At 47.0% G+C, this 19,859-nt stretch overlaps 1 protein-coding gene across 1 annotated transcript in view; it reads left to right on the top strand.

The window, feature by feature from the left end:
• The first annotated feature begins 181 nt into the window (after nt 1-181).
• GMPR (guanosine monophosphate reductase) overlaps nt 182-19,859 on the top strand; it is a 47,119-nt gene continuing 27,441 nt past the window's right edge. The window contains exons 1-4 of the mRNA XM_077886367.1: nt 182-350; nt 9,295-9,414; nt 11,801-11,884; nt 14,843-15,016. Coding sequence (XP_077742493.1) covers nt 264-350; nt 9,295-9,414; nt 11,801-11,884; nt 14,843-15,016 — 465 coding nt within the window. The 5' untranslated portion in view covers nt 182-263. The remainder of the gene's footprint in view (nt 351-9,294; nt 9,415-11,800; nt 11,885-14,842; nt 15,017-19,859) is intronic.

Genomic DNA, 19,859 nt, shown 5'->3' with positions numbered 1-19,859 from the left:
CGGCCCCGCCCCCGCCCCTAGCCCCGCCCCTCTCTAGCCCCGCCCCTCTCTAGCCCCGCCCCCTCTCTAGCCCCGCCCTTCGTTCTTGCCCCGCCCCTCCCCAGCCGCGCTTCTCCGCCCCGCCCCTCCCCAGCCCCGCCCCTCGCCCCGCCCCCAGCCCCGCCCCCGCCCCGCCCCCAGCCCCCTCCGCCGCCCGGCGCCCGCGCTGCAGGAAGGAGGTGCCCGCTCTCAGCCGCGCCTGCCCCAGCGCGCCGATCCGCACCATGCCCCGCATAGATGCCGACCTCAAGCTGGACTTTAAGGATGTCCTGCTCCGACCCAAGCGGAGCAGCCTCAGGAGCCGAGCCGAGGTGGGGACCTCCGAAAGCCGCAGTGGGGGTGGGATTTGCTTTCCGGGTGGCTCAGGAGAGGACCGTGGACGGAGGTGGGATGGGCTAACCTTGCCGGCTTTTCCTGTGTCCGTGGGTGGATGGGATGCGACCCCCTCCCCCGCGAGCCCTCCCGGGCTGCTGAGAAAGGGGCAAGCCAGCTGGTTCCCTGCCGGGACTTGGGGTGTCTTTAAGGGACCCAGCTCCGCTGTAAAATTCCAAATGCGTCCCGTTGGGTGGGCAGGGGGGAGTGTACTACAGACTAGATACAGAGGAGCGAAGATCAAGCGGCCAGACGAGTTAGGAAGAATGCGGGGGGGGGGGGGCGGGTTGGAGGGGTGCAGAGAGGAAGGAATCGACACAGTGGAGCCCAAGTGTAAAGGAAGAGCTTTGTGATTTTGGCACCGTCTCTTAGTGCGGAGAACTGCCCTTTGCTGCTTCAGTGTCAGCTCCAGCAAGGGAATTTTTTTTTTTTTTTGTAAATGTCTGAAAAAACAGGCAAACTCCAGGGTGTCAAAAGTTCAGGGTTTACTTTTCCACGTTTCAGTGACCTTGCTGGGAGTGAGGCTGCCGAGTCGTGCCTGGTGGCACCCTACCTACCTGACAGCTGCAGTCCAGCCCAGTTCCAGGAAAGCGGAAAGCACTGGGGCACAGGCCTGGCAGTGGGAGGCAAATTGGACATCCTGGGCAGTTTTGCTGGTTCTGTATTGATGAGATCAGAGCCCAAGGAACAGGTGGATATTGGACTGACAGTAGCCGCAGGGGAGAGGGTCAGGGACACCCCTCCTGGGGATGACGAAGAATAAACTAGTTGCCCCTGAAAGGCAGAGACCCCTGGAGTAGGGTGTGCTGGGGACCATGGCTTTGCCTGGTCCTCTGAAAGCTGGAGAAGGAGGTGGGGAAATGGCTCCATTAGGAGCTGGGGCCTCAGGAGTAAACAGGAGGAAGCCGAGCCAGCACACTCTTCCAAACGCTCAGCTCCACAAGATCATAAATAAATCCCCTTGCAAGGAACTCAGCTGCCTGTCTGTGCCCATGGCCAGGCCTTGCTGCAGTGCCTGGCGTTGCCAGCCAAGGGCTTGTTTGGGTTAAGGAAGCGTCCTCTTTTAGTCAGTGACCAGAACAAGTCACCTTCTCCAACAGGAGGGGTGGCAGCTGGTCCCAGAGAGGATGGGTCTGGGCAGGACCCCAAGAGGTCAGAAATGATTAACCCTTATCGCTCTGGTTTGGGATACCCTCTTCCTGCCCTTCATCCTGTCCTTAAAGGTGCTAAAAGAGTGGGAAAATAAAAAGAAAAATAAATAGTTTGGGTGGCAGGTAGTTAGTAGTACCTAAGGCCGGAAGAAGGCGAGATGCCTTCTTCCGGGCAGACGAATTGTGTGGTGGCCTCAATCTTCTTTCAGTATTTGTTCAAAATTCACTTAGGAGAGAGGAACTTAATTAAAAAAAAAATTATGTGCTTTATAGAAGGATTATCGTATGTACTTTCTGAGCCAGGAAAGATCTTGAGCGGATAGAACATTTATAATTTATGTGATAGAAGAAAGTATTCTTTTTCCAGAGAATAGTATGAGGTCATGCATCATTTGGTTTCATGCTTTGGGCTGATTGAAACAATGTCCCAGCTTCCAGTGGCACCTTTGCAATCTCCACATACACATTGCAGTGAGAACTCTGTGCCCTTGAGGGATGTTTTCATATTTCCATTTTAGTGGGACTTTGCCAGCTCTGTGCCTGGAAACCAGAGTCAACTGGAATTGCCTTTCCAGTTCATTCCCCCGATGGTGTGTGTGCCTGGCTGGTGGCGTCCCATAATCTGCCTGCTTTAGTGATGTTTGAGGGATCTCCTTAGCCCTCGATCTAAGTAGGCTTCTATTCCCTTCTCAGTGTTTTCTCAGTTTGCTTGTGGATGCCTGGAAGTTCTTACAGGAAAATGATAAAAGCTTTTTATTGTGGGATCCGATCGAAGTCTGAGGTGCATGCCCCCTGACAGAGGTGATACCAGCATGCAAAGTTGAAACTTAAATATTTTTTTTTCAATTTTTATTTATTTATGATAGTCACAGAGAGAGAGAGAGAGAGGCAGAGACATAGGCCGAGGGAGAAGCAGGCTCCATGCACCGGGAGCCCGATGTGGGATTCGATCCCGGGTCTCCAGGATCGCGCCCTGGGCCAAAGGCAGGCGCCAAACCGCTGCACCACTTTAACGGTAGAATGACAAGTCTTTGAGCCTCACTGGAGAGCAGAGCAGAGTGGAGCTGGGAGACAGAAAACATACCCTGTAAGAGCAGATCTGGCTGGGAAGGGAGTTTTGACTCTTGACAAGATTTATCACTGCAACAGTTTTGCTGAGAGCTGCATCTGCTGATGGATCATCAGGCAGCGGACAGGAAATGGAGAGAAAGGCAGAGTGGTTTGCCATTTAGACTCCTGTAGGGGCATTTCTGCAAGTGTCATATAAAATGAATTTGAGGTCAGCTCCCAGAGGCAAAGGGTACAGGGGAAGGTGGGCCAGGTGGCCTTGCTTTGATTGTACCAGACAGGACTGGAGGTCATCTCTCAACTTGTGCAACAAGCCCCTGGTACACAAGAATAAAGTCCCACAGGGCTGCTTGGGGGCATTTGGGTAATCCTTTCAAAAGAAGTCACATGTTTGTTGATTGAACCAAGAACTTTGTCTTTATCTGATACACTGGCGTTGGTCAAGTCATTCCTTGACTCCCTGATCCGTTCACTCTTCTTCAGAACCCATTCCTGGGTCTGATGTTCGACGTGAGCCCTTAACCTAGGGTAAGATTTAAAAACAAGACAAAACAAAACAACTTATTAACACAGCCATAACTGTGGAAGTCAGACAATGAAGACATTTGTAGCAGAAAATTGGCCACTTGTCCGAGGACAGAGAAGACAGGACGCAATGAGAATTCAGTCTTTTTAAAACTCACGAGTGGTTTTTTTCCACCAGCGGTCTAGGGAGAGGCAGACCGGATCCAGGGAAGTCTGACTGAGCCTTAGGGGTCCACGGCAGGTTGGCCCACAAGGGATCAGAGCATCAGAGCGTGGCAGTGGAGAGAATATCCGGCTGCCAGCAAGCTGACCTGGGTTTTTTTTGTTTTTTGTTTTTTTCCAACATCTGTGCTATTTTAGTACCTTGGCTCTGTGTTAGTTTCATGGGGCTGCTGTAACAAAGTACCACAAACTATGTGGCTTACACAATAGAAATTTATTGTCTCCCAGTCCAGGAGGCTCGGAGCCCCAGATCAAAGTGTCCAGAGGCTGGATCCTTCTGAGAGCTGTGAAAGCGAATCTGTTACATTGCTCTCTCCAACCCTCTGGTTGTTTACCCACAGCCTTTGATGTACCTTGCCTTGTAGATGCATCATTCCATATCTGCCTTCATCTTTATGACATGTTCTCCCTTTCTGTGTGTCTGGGTCCACATTGTCCCATTTTGAGAACACCAGTCATGCTGGGATGCACCCTACCTGACTGACCTCATCTTACCTTGATCATCAGCAAAGACTCTTAACGGTTCACAGGTACTGCCGGTTGGCATTTCAGCATCTTTTTGGAAGACACGTTTCAAACCATAGCAGCCTCTAGCAATTTTGCTCTGTAGAATTAGAGGGTTTGAGTAGCATTGTTCTTAATGAATGCTTCAGAATCACCTAGGGAGACACTCCAAAATACACATATTGTCTCCCAACACAAAGCTTCTCGCTTACTGAGTTTGGAGCGGCATGAGCATGTGTGTTTTGGAAATCTTCCTACAGTGGTTCTGATGTGCACACAGATGCGCTGGGCTAGCCGCTGGAGTCTTTTCCATTTGTGGAACCCTGTGGCTCTCTGGTAATGCACAGCTGCGCAAGCTTGTCCAGATCCTGGCAACTGGTGATGAAGCCTGCGGGGGACAGAACATGTCCAGAAAGCTAGGCTGGGACCCCACCAACCATTGCCCCGAAATACAATACCATTCTTAACCCTTGGTCAGACATTAATTTATTCCCCACTTTGAGCCCCTAGGACTATGAAGATAAGAGGGATTATCCCTATAGACTTACCATTTACAGGTGAGACAGATGATAACGTATTTAATAAGAATTGCTTGCATCAGTACTCACACCGCACTTCTGCTCCCCTGTACCCTCTTCACTGGACAGGGACTAGAAGGCCCAGCTTATCCTCTAGGGCATGTTGTAGGTACTTGGGATCCTGGATTTCCTTGCCCAGAAGACTTCAGGCTAATTCCGAGGCTTATGAGGGCTCCTTTCCAGGGTGTGTTTTGCTGGACCTGTCATGCTGCTGGTGTACTCCCCTCCAACCTCAGAGAGTGGCCATGCACCATCTGTGTGTGGGAACGAATGTGTGTGTGTATGGAGCTTGGTGTGCAGACGGGGGTGTCTGTGTGTGCACATAAAGATTTGGGTGGGATGAGAAGAGGATGTGGACCAGAGGCCAGGGTCTGGTTCTCCATATCATCGTGTCCTGGTGCTTTCTCGGTCATTAATGAAATTGTGTTTGCCAAGATGGGAGAATAGAACACAACATAGAAAGAAGGCTTATGCTTATGTAGAAGCCCGTTAGCTCGAGCGTAACGTTGAGGTACTTAGAAATGTGATGGGTGGGTTTCCTTTTTTTTTTTTTTTTTTTTTGATGGGTGGGTTTCCATTTGTGTTTTTGGCTCCCAAATGTTGGGCTGTAGGACTTTATTCATTCATTCATTCATTCATTCATTCATTCATTCTTGAGAGACACCGAGAGAGGCAGAGACACAGGCAGAGGGAGAAGCAGGCTCCCTGCGGGGAGCCCGATGTGGGACTCGATCCCAGGACCCTGGAGTCACGACCTGAGCCAAAGGCAGATGCTCAACCACTGAGCCATCCAGGCGCCCCTGTAGGGCTAACTTTAGTGAGAAGGTGAGTTAAAAGAGCAGCAGAAACATGTACTTTTGAGGTGGGGGAGGGGTAGTTCATTCCTTTATGTTCCCTTGCAAATCAAGCTTAGCAGAGTGGGGACTTGGAGGTGCTATATTTGGTGCATTGACCAGCTGTGGCAGATTAAATGCCAAGTTTTTGTCCTGGGAGGCTGGAGTATTTAAACTGTCTCTCTCAGTGAACAAGTGGTGTATTTTGTGTGTGTGTGTGTGTGTGTGTCTGTGCACGCACATGTATGTGTCTTTTTGTCTGTGTGGATAAGATTGGGGAAGATAATTACAAATTTTTTAAAATTGATTTTTATTTAAAAAATTTAATTCCAGTATAGTTAAAATACAATGTAATATTAGTTTCAGGTGTACACTATAGTAATTCAACAATTCCATACGCTTCTAATGCTTAATCACAGCAAGTGCCCTCCTAACTCTCCGTCACCTGTTTCACCCATCCCCCATCCCCTCCCTCTGGGAACCCTCCATGTGTTCTTTAGAGTTAAGACTCTGTTTCTTGGGGCACCTTGGGTGGCTCAGGGGTTTAGCGTCGCCTTCAGCCCAGGGTGTGATCCTGGAGGCCTGGGATCGAGTCCCACGTCAGGCTCCCTGCATGGAGCCTGCTTCTCCCTCTGCCTGTGTCTCTGCCTCTCTCTTTCTGTCTCTCATGAATAAATAAAATCTTTAAAAAGATTTTATTTATTAAAATAAATTAAAAATATATTATTTTTTTATTAAAAAAAAAGACTCTGTTTCTTGGTGTGCACCCCCAACCATTTTTCTTTGTTCATTTGTTTCTTAAATTCCACATGAGTGAAATCAATTGGCATTTCTCTTTCTCTGATTATTTCACTTAGCATTATACTCTCTACCTCCACCCATGTCGTTGCAAATGGCAAGATTTCATTCTTTTTTATAGCTGAATGATATCCCATTGTTTATATACACCACATCTTCTCTGTCCATTCATCAATCGATGGACACTTGGGCTGTTTCCATAATTTGTCTATTGTGAATAATTCTGCTATAAACATAGGGATGCATGTATCCCTTTGAATTAATGTTTTTGTATTTTGGGAGATAAATACCCAGTAGTGCAATTGCTGGATCATAGAGCAGTTCTATTTTTAAGTTTTTGAGGAACTTCCTTATTATTTTCCAGAGTGGCTATACCAGTTTGCCTTCCCACCAGCAGTGCAGGAGGGTTCCTTTTTCTCTACATCCTTGCCAACATCTGTTGTTTCCTGTGTTTTTTATTTTAGCCCGTCTGACGGGAATGAGGTAGTATCTCATTGTGGTTTCATTTGATTTTTCCTGATAATGAGTGATTTTGAGTATCTTTTCCTGGGTCTGTTGGTCATTCGAGTGTCGTCTTTGGAAAATGTCTATTCAGGTGCTCTGCCCATTTTTAATTGGATTGTTCATTTTGGGGGTGTTGAGTTGTATAAGTTCTTTATATATGGTTATATATATATACTGATGGAGATACCGAGCCTTTATCAGATACATTATTTGCAAATATTTTCTCCCATTCTGTGGGTTGCTTTTGTTGATTGTTTCCTTTGCTGTGCAGAAGCTCTTTATTTTTATGTAGTCCCAATAGTTTATCCTTACTTGGAGAAGATAATTTTATTTCTCATTCTTAGAATTAAGGATTGTGTGGAATCTACCATATGAAGAATAGAAATAAGGGCGGGAGTTCGCTGTCAAGGCTGACCTTTTTCCATGAAGAGCTCTGATAGGGTTTTGGGGTGCCAAGAAAAACCCATCATGAGCTCAGCTGGGTGCAGAGTGTAGCAGCCCTCCCCATGCATCTTGGGAGGAGTATGAGTAATTTGAGAGCTAGGAATTCTGGTTATTTTGAGCTTGCAAAGCCAGAATGTTAGAGTGCCCTTAGCAGCACAGAAAGTTGCAACTAATAGACTCCTTCAGTTATCTTTCGGGATTCAAATCTAACTTTGCTTCACTGAAGTAGAGCCAAGAATCATAATGAAGGAAGTAGAGAAGCGAATGAGCTGCCCCACCTGCTCATGCAGTGAGAGCATCTCATTTCCCCTCATCTTTGCTGCTGCTTAAGGCCAGAGCAGACATACCTATGACATCATTCACCCAGGCAGCCTTCTGGACATGGAGTTGTATAGAGAACAAGCAAGATGCGTGGGAAGGCTATATGGCCCGAGATGTCCCTTGGTGTTTTTTGACCTGTTAATTGCAAAGTGAAAGGTGTTTCAAATGAAAAGGGATCTGAGAAGGATCTAGATAGAAGGAAATGATGATTGCTGATGTACTCATGAAGCCAGGATTAATGTAGGTGGAAATTGTTTCAGAAGCTGAAGATTCATACCTGTGTGTCTCTTGCCACTTCTCCTTGGGGAGGCACCCGCTTCCAGGCTGGTCTTGTCTGTCATGGTCCAGCCAAGGGAACAAACAGTGCTAAATATGTAAACCAGGGAATTGAATACGAGATATCCGAACTCAGGTGACAGGCCAGATGAGGTATTGGGGCACCCCAGAGATTGACAGCAGTGAAAGACCACTTCCAAAGGGGAAGTGGTAATGTTACTGGAGTCCAGGTACTGGGATCACTCTGTGAAAGCTGGCCCCAAGACTGTGCAGGCCAAAGTAGAGGGGTTCTGGGGGGACCTACCTTGACTCCATACAGGCCCCCCCCTCCCTGGTCCTACACTATCCTTAGTTTCCTGCCTATTTTCTTCATTGGCTGAACCCAGCCAGAAGCCAACCTGGGCCGTGAAGCCCGTGTCAGGGGCGGGGTGGGATGTGGACTTCGGATGGTAAGAGGAGGTCAGGAAGGGGTGCAGAATGGATCTGTAAGCATGCAGGCCTCAGTTCTGCCTGGGTGAAACAAGTGGTTCTGACTCTGCTAGCTCTGCTACCTCTTCCAGAGCACGCAGCTTTTGCAGAGCCCACCATCATGGTTTAGCTCTTGTTCTGGATTCCTGATAGCTGGCTTGGTCACAGATGTCCTGAAGTTGAAGTTACAATGGAATCAGAGGGCCCTCCCTCCAACATTTGCAGGTCAAAAGAGCAAGTGTTGATAGGCATAGACTATCTGGTTGCAAGGACTTCCTCTCAGCTCTTTGAAGGAGGGTATTATGCTGAGTGAAATAAGTCCATCAGAGAAGGACAAACATTATATGGTCTCATTCATTTGGGGAATATAAAAAATAGTGAAAGGGAATAAAGGGGAAAGGAGAGAAAATGAATGGGAAATATCAGTGAGGGTGATAGAATATGAGAGACTCCTAATTCGGAAACGAACCAGGCATAGTGGGAAGGGAGGAGGTGGGGGGGCGGGAATGGGGTAGGTGACAGGCACTGAGGGGGGCATTGATGGGATGAGCACTGGGTATTATGCTATATGCTGGCAAATTGAACTCCAATGGAAAAAAATTGAAAAAAATTAAAATTAAAATAAAAAAAAAAGATGCTAAGAATCACAAAGCAGGGGAGAAGGTTGACAGGTTAAGGTATTTTATGGTTTGCTGCTCACTGCGAGGTGATTTTGGAGGGTCTGGTTCTCTCTAACAGTAAGAATGAGAGGGAGAACCATGCTTGGCAGGGGAAGGGTGGAATAAATTTTTCCAGAAGGGGAATGGTCCCTCTGGGGCTTGGAAGTGGGGTAAGGTAGTATGTATGTGGGTATTGAAAGCCAGGCTGGATCAGGCTAGGGATGGTAGTGGGTTGGGAGGGGCTGCTGAAGGAGGAAGGCTTCCCATTAGGAGGTTTGGTTTGATGGCAAGACATCCAGTGCCTTGTACTGACAACTTAAGGATCTTCAAGAGGCCGGTTCAGCTTTGTCCCCGGATGACAACCTGTTACCTGGTCTCCTCGGGAGCTCTCCTGTCTTTGGAACACCTGGCTCAGCCCCTAAGAGACCCAGGGGCATACACTCCCTTTTTGTTCTTTCCTTGCTCCACACTCTAGAAATCCATCACAAACCACTTAAAGAGTATAGCACTTCTCTTTCTTTTTTGCCAACAGGTGGACCTTGAGCGTACCTTCACATTTCGAAACTCAAAGCAGACCTACTCAGGGATTCCCATCATTGTGGCCAACATGGACACCGTGGGGACATTTGAGATGGCAGTGGTGATGTCACAGGTAGGATGGTGGGTACTCTTCCCTCAGCTGCTTGCCCTGGAGAGGTTGTCAGGAGCCCAGCCTGGACTTGTTCAGACACAAAGAAGAGGAGCAGATTGAGACATTTGGGATCATCCACTGTGGCCAAGCTATTAGGCTCTGAGTCCGATGGTTGCTGGAGGCACTTCTTTCCCTACCTTTGCAGTCAGAAGATGGATGGAGTCTGGACTTTGAATTCAATGAATGCAGGTCTAGACCTGCAACCATTTCTTCCTTGAAAACACTCACGGTAGTTTTAGAAACCAGAAATACTATAACGTTAGACTAGTGTCATAGTCTAGAAGAGCAACGTTGCCTTTGAAACAAATGCAGAACTGCTTCCTCTGCAGTCTGTTCAGTAACATTTATTACACAATTATGTACAAAACATTTATTGAGCCCTCATGTGCCAAATAGTAGATATACTGTGTGTAATATTATCATAGCCCCTCTGGGCGGGTTCCTTTAACAGAACTGAGGCAGAGAGAGGGGGAGGAAAGGTCAGTTGAACTCTTGAGGTAGAGACAGAGCCAAGATTCAAGCCCAGACTGATTCTAGAGTAAGTGATTTGCCTCCCAATTCACACTGACAGGTAACAACAGGAGAAGCTCTAGGTCCCTTCTAGCCAATTACCCATCTCATTTCCTATAAAGGGAGTAGCCGGTGTCCTGGCATTGGGAGAAATGAAGGAAAAGCCCTTTGTGGGTGGGACCTTTGTCCCACGCGGCTGTGTCTGAGACACAGTGCACCTTATTCATCCTTGATGTGAAATGTTTGCTTCTGATGTGCACAGAGCTTGTGTGTCTTTTTCCATCAATTATGGCCTGCCAAGTAGAAAGAGAAATCCAATTAGTTGGAAGAGCTTCTCACTGGGCAGCGACTCAAACCTCAGGAGGTACTAGGATTCATTATTAGCCAGTGATTAGAAGGAAGATTTTCAAACAGATTATGAATTCAAAAAATGGAATAGTGGGTGGTCCATCTGAGTCCATGATTAGTAGTATTCTCTTTCAGCCCACAGGACCCACAAAACTTTGGCCTGGAGGCGAATACATTAATCGCTGAAGAAATCTGTTTTTTTTTTTCTCCTTGTCTCGTGCTTGCTCTGCTCATTGATACAGTCATTGCTACAAATGAATTATGTATTAGGGTAAAAGTGGGTGGGATCAGGGAACAATAAGGAAGTATATTGGTTCACATATGGGTGTATTAGTCCATGAATCATGGAGAGCTTGCTGTGCCCTGCCCATTTTCACAGGAAAGACTCCCTGTCATTTGAGACCATGTACGTTGAAAATATAGTAAAATGGTGTCCTTTGAAACCATGCACAGGTACTATGAGTTTCCTGTTTCTAGGATCCACTGAGTTAGTGTGAGTTAATAAAGTCATGGAATTTTAATTTTTTTAAAAAAAGATTTTATTTATTCATGAGAGACACACAGAGAGAGGCAGAGACACAGGCAGAGGGAGAAGCAGGCTCCATGCAGGGAGCCCGATGTGGGACTCAGTCCCAGGACCCCGGGATCACGACCTGAGCCCAAGGCAAGATGCTCAACCACTGAGCCACCCAGGTGCTCCACGTTATGGAATTTTAGAATGGGAAAGTGTAGATGGGGAAATCGACCCAGAGAAGTTAGGAGAGGGGATGGAACCTGAGCTCTCTAGTCAGATTTGAGTTTGCTCTTGGCCTTTGCTCCTCTTTAGCCAAGCAATTGTTAAATTGTTAAGCTCCATTTGTGTACACAAAGCTAGCATTACCCTGCGAAGTTGCCCTGAGAAGGAAAGGAAATGAAATGGTACACAAAGTGCTTGTGCAAAGTGTGGATGTTGGACTGGGTTGGTAGTCCTAGATTTGGGATTAAAATTCGTAGCATTCCCCCCATGAAGAATAGCAACTACGTGTTGGGTTTAGCTTTTAGCAAGATCTGTTCAGACTGTGAACCCAAAGGAAAGCTTTCAGGTATAAGTCGAGGTCCTTCTGGGCTGGCTAAGGAGCAGATGGCCCTCGAGCACTCTTAGGGGCCGGGCACCTGCTGTCTGCTGGCCTGGGCCTGACTCAGGCGGTGGGCCAGGACAGGGCTCTGGGAACCCGTCCTTTCCCTCCCTGGCCTCTTGGCAGATCCTCCTGAGTCCTGAATGCAGTGTCGTCTGATCAGATTAGAATGGAAACCACGGTTGTGTGATTTTACCGGCTACACCTTCTTCTGTTTTTTGGCTTTCAGCATATTTAAAGCAAATTAAGCGTGAACTGGCAGGAACACCCCATTCTTTTGTGTTGTCGGTTACCTCGGCACATTAGAGGAAGTAGAGCGGAGTCAAGTCAAGTCACTTGACTTCTTGTCCTAACAGTGCTGTTTTCTCTCCTAGCACTCCATGTTTACAGCAGTTCATAAGCACTATACCCTGGATGACTGGAAGCTCTTTGCTGCTCATCACCCAGAATGTCTGCAGGTAGGACTACACCCCAGTTATAAATCACATCTCTTGCAGGAGGGGAGAAAGACTTCAGGATAGTCCAAAGGATTTGAATTGGCAGCAGATGGCCATGCAGAGTCCCTAGAGAGATCTGTGGAAAGTCAGTAGTGGGCCTCTGCCCTTCATCGTTGCCAGGGACTTGCCAAGAAAACTTGTGCAGGATCCTATGTTGAAAATATTAAGATTTCTCTAACAGGAATATCTGTTTTTTTTTTTTTTTCCCTTGAAAAATTTTGTGTTATGTCATGAGGGCCTGTGGAAGACCTGTGTTTCCTGCAAGGGGTGCATTTTGGTCTGAGCAGGCCTTTGATGGAGGAAAAACATCCAATTATAACAAGTTGTTTTGGAGTCGAATAAGCAATATGTCCACTAGGTTGGCTGTAATCAAAAAGACAGATACTAATGAGTGTTGGCGTGGATGTGAAGAAGTTGGAGCCCTTCCGCATTGCTGGTGGGAATGTAAAATAGTGCAGCTGCTTTAGAGCTCAGTTTGGCAGTTACTCAGAAAGTCAGACAGCAGAGTTACCATTTGCAAACCCAGCAATACCATTTCTAGGTGTAGACCTCACAGACAGAAAAATACGTGTCCACACAGAAACTTGTACACAAATGGCATTATTATAAAGGCAGAAAGGTAGAAACAACCCAAGTGTTCATGAACTGATGAATGAATAAAGAAAATCTGGTATGTCCACAGAATGGAATACTACTCAACTGTAAAAAGGGGTAAAGTCCTCTGATTCATGCTACAACTTGAAGACATTTTTGCTCGGTGACAAAGCCAGACATGAAAATGTTTCTGCTTATGTGAAATGTCAAAAAATAGGCCAACCTACAGAGACAAAGGAGATGAGAGATTGGCTAAGGCTGGGGAGGGTGGGAGTTTGAGGGTACAGGCCAAAGCGTGTGGGAGTGACAAATGTTTTAAAATTGTGATTGGAGGTTGCACAATGCAGAATAGACCGAAAGCTACCGAATTGTGCACTCTAAATGGGTGGATTTTGTGGAATGTACTGATAGTTCACTAAAGCTGTTACTAAAAAAAAAAAAAAAAAAGGCAGTTTGAAAATAACAAAAACTTTTATTATGCAGCACACCTGACTTGCCACCTGGCACATTTGCGTGGTTCTGAGCCAGCGCCACCAGAGAGGTTTTCTTTGCGTTGGAGACGCTCTCCTCTGTGATCAGATTGTGTCTGGAAAGTGACTTCATATTATACTGCTTTTGAGGTTTTACTGGCCCCTTTGTCTCCTTGGCTGTGCCGAATGTACATTTTGATTAGTGAGAAGGTGGTTTTGGAGATACAGTAATTCTGGCTCAGTACCAAGTCCTGCATTTTTTCCATATCATGTTTGAATGAATATTAATTGCTTCACCTTTTTTCCTTCCCGTAAGAAGCTTGGAGAGTGATGATTTTTTGCAGGGGAGGGGAGCGGGCCATACCTCTGACTGCTGTACGGGAGCTTTTGGCAATGTGTTGTTAATTAGAACCTTGTCCTTCATTACCGCGCGCGATCATTTGACTTACTGCTCTGCCTCTGACCAAATTAAAGGCTAATTAAAAAGAGGAAAATGTCAAAAACTTGGTAACATTGAGAGAAATGAACCAACCTTGAGTTCCACTTGCCAAACTTTAACAGAAAAGGGAGGGAAAATAGGAAAGGTGACAAAGCTCTAGTGGGAGGGATGGATTGGGCCAGCACTGGGCAGACTGGCAGCGGGAGGCCAGCACTGGGCAGACTGGCAGCGGGAGACAGAAAACTGGAATAAACATGTATCAAGTTACCAGGCTGTTTACATTCAGCATCTGTGTTGTCAATACATTGTTGCAATTTTAGGGGCATCACAAAGGATATTCAGATATGTCCCCCCAACTTGTGGCTCCTGGCTTAGAGAAGTGACATAAAATACAAATATTCTTTTTTTTTTTAATTTAAGATTTTATTTATTTATTCATGAGAGACACAGAGAGAGAGACAGACACAGGCAGAGGGAGAAGCAGGCTTCCTGTGGGGAGCCCGATGTGGGACTCGATCCCAGGACCCCGGGATCACAACCTGAGCCAAAGGCAGACGCTCAACTACTGAGCCACTCAGATGCCCCTAAAATATATTCTTATAAGAGGTGAGATGGTGACCCTGAGCACAACCCCAAGATTTAGTTACACTAAGGCATAAATTACTAAAAACAAATCTTCCAAAGTGCAGATTTTCACAGAAGCCGAGGGGCGGGTTGGAGAGCCTTGGTGCTGTGGCGGTTGGGGAAGAGGGTATCGCTGAGGGGGCTGTGGTGGCTTCAGATGTAAACACAGACAGGTGCAGCTGGGAAAGATCATTTTAGGCTCGTCCGTTCTTGGACTTTTTGGACATTTTGCCCTTTTGATAGGAGCCCTGAGTGTTGCAGTTTTTTTGTGTAGGTTATGATTTGCATGTTGTCACCGTATTGTATTGAGAGCAAAAACACCGATAGAAAGGAGTTTTATCAGAGGAGTTTGAAGCATCCTCTACTCCCTCCTGGTCCCCACGTGAGCTGCTCGGGTGACCCACAGCTCTGGTGGGAGGAAGCTTGTGTCAACTGGCTGCCCCTCATTCTTCTGTCTCCCATCTTTTCCAAGAAGAGCAGAATTCGAACCAGCAGCTCCATGGTTCAGAGTTCCACACAGCTCGAGGAAATTGAGGAAAAGCCAAGGACTAGGTTTCCTGAATAATTAAACATCTGATCACTGGCCAGATTCTGTGGCCGAGAGTGGATCTCCTTTTTACCTCCGCTGTTGTGTGTTTCTTGAGCGGACCCACTGCAGGTGTATTATTTGGTCCACATAGACCTCAGAGACTCACTGCACTCTCAGAACAGCAGAATGGGTGGAGGCAGGGTCTGACTTTTGGATGCTACTCCCTCCTCACATCTGGTGCCTCTTGGTTTATTTTGGTACAGCACGTAGCCGTGAGTTCGGGTAGTGGGAAGAGCGATCTGGAAAAGATGAGTGGCATCTTGGAAGCGGTGCCGCAGGTCAAGTTTATTTGCCTGGATGTGGCCAACGGGTACTCAGAACATTTTGTGGAGTTCGTGAAGCTGGTGCGTGCCAAATTTCCAGAACATACCATCATGGTAGGTATAGTGGAACACCCTCTAGGTGGGGGGAAAGCAGAAAGAGGGCTGTTCAGCGTGTTGGGGGAGCTTCTTACTGAGATGAGTTGCGAATCATTACAAAAAGAAGAGGCAGAGGCTATGAAAGTATGCGGACTGGCTCTCCATAAAAACTAAAGTCCAGATGAGCATCACAGGGTGTTGGCTTTTTATATCTACCCACCAGCATCAGATGTTTCTTAGCATGGGATACCTTTGAACAAAGGTCTATGTCACCCCTTACTAAAGAGTTTATGTTTAAAAAAATGAAAATAGCGCAGTTGGGTTTGAGTGTAACCATTTGGGGTCATCTGTAGCCCTCTCCTAACTTGCCAGTAGAAAACTGTCTTGTAACAGGTGAAATACCCCATGTGAACAGGAGTCCAAGTAGCCCACTATTATTTGCAAATCAGCTGTGGAGTATTGTTTTGTCAAGACCTTTATTCTTGATTTTGCCTGCCTTTTGTGTATCTTCCTAATTACGAACACCTTCACTGGTCAGAAAGTTTATTTGCTGTTGCCAGGAAAGGCGGACTTACAGACAAAGGGACTAGAAGCTCTTGGGTTAAATGTGGGTTTTCAGAAAGTCTGCATTGTTATTATATGTCTCTCTACTGGTCTTAGTTAATGTGACAATTATGGACCGTCCACTAGATAATTAACCTGTGTCTCCGCTTTTGATAATTTTGCATTTTTTTTCTCCTTGAATTTCATCATCACAAGGAAGTTGGGACACAGGAATTCCTTTTATTAGTGGAGTTAAATCTTTCGTTAAGGATTCACAAGGATTTTTAAGATAAGTATTTTTATGCTTTTCAGTCCTATGAGAAGAAAGGATTAAGAGTTGTCCCAAGGTCAACCAGCTGTATGGTATGAGAAATCGGGTGGGAGATCAAAAAAATCCTTTTATCCTCCAGAGTAGTGCTGCAGTGTCATTTTTTTTTAAACTATTTATTTATTTATTCATGAGAATACACAGAGAGGAGAGAGGGAGGGAGAGGCAGAGACACAGGCAGAGGGAGAAGCAGGCTCCATGCAGGGAGCCCGACATGGGACTCAATCCCGGGTCTCCAGGATCACACCGCAGGATGAAAGCGGGGCTAAACCGCTGGGCCACCGGGGCTGCCCGCTGCAGTGTCATTTTAAAAAAGATTTTATTTATTTATTTGACAGAGGGAGAGAGAATGCACTAACTGGGGGAGGGATAAAGGGAGAGGGAGAAGTGGACTCTTCACTGAGCAGGGGGCCACCTGGGGCTCAATCCCAGGACCCTGAGATCATGACCTGAGCCGAAGACAGATGCCTGACCGACTGAGCCACCCAGGTGTCCTATGTCATTGTAGTTTTTGATAACAGTAATACTGCTTTTTGAGTACCCCCAGGCTTCAGGAGGTTCACATCTGTTCTTTCTCTTCCACATAGTGTTTCTCTAAAGAACAGGAATTTTCCTGAATTTATCACAGATGAGGAATCTTGAGTCTAATCTGGTCTTACACTTTGGAGTGTTCACAAGGTCATATCAATACCGAACAGCGAATCGAGGATTTGAAGCCAGGCGGCGCATATCTAGCACCTAGCATCCGGAGGCTCTTCTGCCCCCAGTCACCTGTAACTTTTTCTCACGCGGGAAGGAACAGAGAGCTGGACTCCCAGAAGAGCAGAAGCCCCCGCCCAGGCCCTTCGCTGGGACCTGGTACCCCTAACCAGTATTTGGTATTGAACATAAATTCTGTGAAACACTGAGTGGCACTAGAAAGAGCATGAAAAATGTTGTGTTGACCAGGAGAGGACTCCTTTATTTATTCCTTGTGGAGAGAAGGAGATAAAGCAGGCCCAGGATTGCTGTTGGTGGGTCTCCTTATCTGAGTTAATATGGTCTAGATCTTCCAGATCTTTCTAGTTCACCTCATGTGTTAATTGTGCTGGGGATAGAAGTGACTACTGATAAACTTAGAAGTTGTATTTTACCTCCACTGGCATTTAGGGGGTATAAGGGTTCATTCTGAAGGGTTAGGAATCAGAAATGACATGGGTTTAGTAAGGCCATTCAGTGGTTCCCCTTTTTTTCCTCTGGTAATTCTTGCATTAAATTGTGAAATAGAGCGTACGTACAGACAAGTGCTTGGAACATGGGTATTTAAAAGATAGCACTTTCCAGTGCCCCTACACTCAGAAGCTCCTATTCCCACAAAAGACAAAGCCCCACCTTGACTTTAGCCATCATTTTTTTTCCTCTTGGTGTCTTTGGTTTCACCACTGCTCGTGCCTTCTTAACGGTATTTAACCGTGCCTGCTTTTGGACCTTTTATAAGTGGTAACCCTGCTGTGTTCTCCTGTCATGTTTTGACCAGTAGCATATTGAGATGCAGCCACACTTTAGGTAAGCTATGTAGTAGGTATTCCATTGTTCCTAGAACAAATCTTTATTTTTTTTAAGACTTTTAAAAAAAATTTTATGTATGTATGTATATGTTTATTTATTTAGAGAGTGTGAGTAGGGGGAGAGAGAGAGGGCGAATGTCAAGCAGACTCCCTGCTGAGCTCGGAACCCAACTCGGGGCTGCATCCCACGACCTTGAGGTGATGACCTGAGACCAAATCAAGAGTCAGATGCCCAACCAACTGCGCCACTCAGGTGCCCCAGGAACAAGTCTTTAATACTGTTGCCCACCTGCCCCCACCTGTCCTTTCCCCTTGTTCTACTTTGTCGCTGGTTGTGACACCGTTAGAATCGCTAAGTTAGTGCCTCTGAAGTTGGTGTGTGACCACATGATCCCAGTCACACTGAGCAAGTCACATAACCTCATTTCCCTCACCTATGAAAAGGGGGTCAAGGATGATAATAATGGCTGGAGAATTTGGTGGGTCGGGGAGGCACGGGGATCAGATGGTGTGATGTGTGCACAGCGCAGTTTTCACAAACAATTGTCTGTTGGTTGTGCGTACCGTTGAGGACAGATGCCCGAAGCACTGATGAGAGATGGAAGGGCTGATGGAGAAGAAGAATGGAAAATGGGATGGGAGAGTATTCATTTTTGTTTTAAGAAGTTGGAGAAAACAGGTACTCCTTCTCTCAAAAGAATACGTGATTGCAGAAATCAGTGAGAGTTCCAGAACTTTCTATCATATACTCCCAACACTTGCCTGTGAGTTTCAGCTCACAGCTGGCCCTGCCGAGAGCTGAGGCAAGTTGCCCGTTGTGGAACCCAGAGAACTCAGTGGCGTTTCACCCCTCAGGGATGCAGACCAGGGAGCGGGGCAGTGCAGGAGGGAGGTAGGCTGGTAGTAAGGGGGAAAGAGCGTTGTCACCAATGCAGACCCTGGGAGTTGCCATGGGGATGAGGTTGGGAGGGAGAGATTGGCGCAGAGTTCCCACGGCCCTCTGGGCAGCCGCCATCAGCAACTGCCTCTTTAGCATCTGCTGGTTGGCTCTGGGATGTGTTTTCATTGTTCTGTTGGTTTCCCCAGCAGTGAACGGGGACTCTGGCGAACTAAGTACGTTATTCCCGAGGCGTTCTTTGCTTGCACTGACCCCTGAAATCTGGGATTCATTTTGGAAACCTTCAGTATTCTTAAAACCCTTGGTTTGGGGAAGTGTAATTTCTCTTATGGCTTATGGATGCATTACCATTTGTCCAATGTTTTGGAACCAAAAGATATATAATATGGATGCTGAGTGTCATCATGATCGCTCCAGGACAGTGAAGGAGAGGGGTGCTCAGAAATGGTCTTGGTTGGGGCACCTGGGTGGCTCAGTCAGTTAAGCATCTGCCTTTGGCTCAGGTCATGACCCCAGGGTCCTGGGATGGAGCCCCTAGTGCGGCTCCCTATTTAGTGGGGAGCCTGCTTCTCCCTCTCCCTCTGCCTTCCACTCCTCCTGCTTGTGCTCTCTTGCTCTCTCTCTCTGTCAAATAAATAAATAAAATATTAAAAAAGAAAGAAAGAAAAGAAAAGAAATGGTCTTGGTTGAGTCTGGAGGTTCCGGGCGTCTACGGCAGGAGTAAGATCTGGTTGTTCCCTGGATTCCCGTGCACACCCCATTTCCTTGCCTTTCACCCAAGGCACACTTTGCCACATGCAAGGAGGGAAGAAGCAGCGAGTTTTAGGAAACTTTGGCAGAAAAGGGTCCTGCTGGCTGGTAGGACAGTGTAGTAGATCCTAGAGCCATTTGCCTGGTGGCTTTCAGAGAGGAAGAAGAATGACCTGTTACTGTAGGAAAAGGCACTAGCATGGGTGAGGCACTTCTAATGATCTCAAATCTTTGAGCACGGCTGGTAGCACCTACTTTGATTGATGCGAAACTCATTTTAGGGAGCTCAGGGAACTTTCTGAGAATCGCACCACCAATAAGTGGGCTTGGGGTTCGGAGCCAGATCACCTGCCCCCAGGGCCTGTGATCTTCCAGTTATACCGCACTGCAGCCGGCAGCCGTGCCAACTTGTTGGGACATAGACGTCCCTATACAGCGTCTGAGAAACTGTTTTGTGCTAGTGGCTCTTTGTGACTTGGTCCTGGGGAAGTAGGTCTGTAACACCCCAACCGTTCAGAGTAGACTAGAGGCCCAGCTCCACGCCCCTGGGAAATGCCACCTTAACCAGTGTGGACTGGTCCTCAGGTAGCCATGGGCACAGCCTCAGCATTTCTGTGCATGGCCAGTGGTTCAGTCACCTGCACTCAGGATCAGACACGTTTCAGAGCCACAGGGGCCACCTTCTCCTGCTCTATCCCTCTTCCCAAGGAGGTGGACACTCTGTAGAATTGCTTGCAGGTGGGCAGCCTCACCTGTGGAGTGTGGAGCCAGCCTCGCTGAAGTCCAAGGGAGTGG

The sequence above is a fragment of the Canis aureus genome, chromosome 37 (genome assembly GCF_053574225.1).
Source record: "Canis aureus isolate CA01 chromosome 37, VMU_Caureus_v.1.0, whole genome shotgun sequence".
Taxonomy (NCBI): domain Eukaryota; kingdom Metazoa; phylum Chordata; class Mammalia; order Carnivora; family Canidae; genus Canis; species Canis aureus.
Note: the sequence above shows the minus strand (reverse complement) of the source record. Positions and strands in the feature narration are given on the sequence as shown.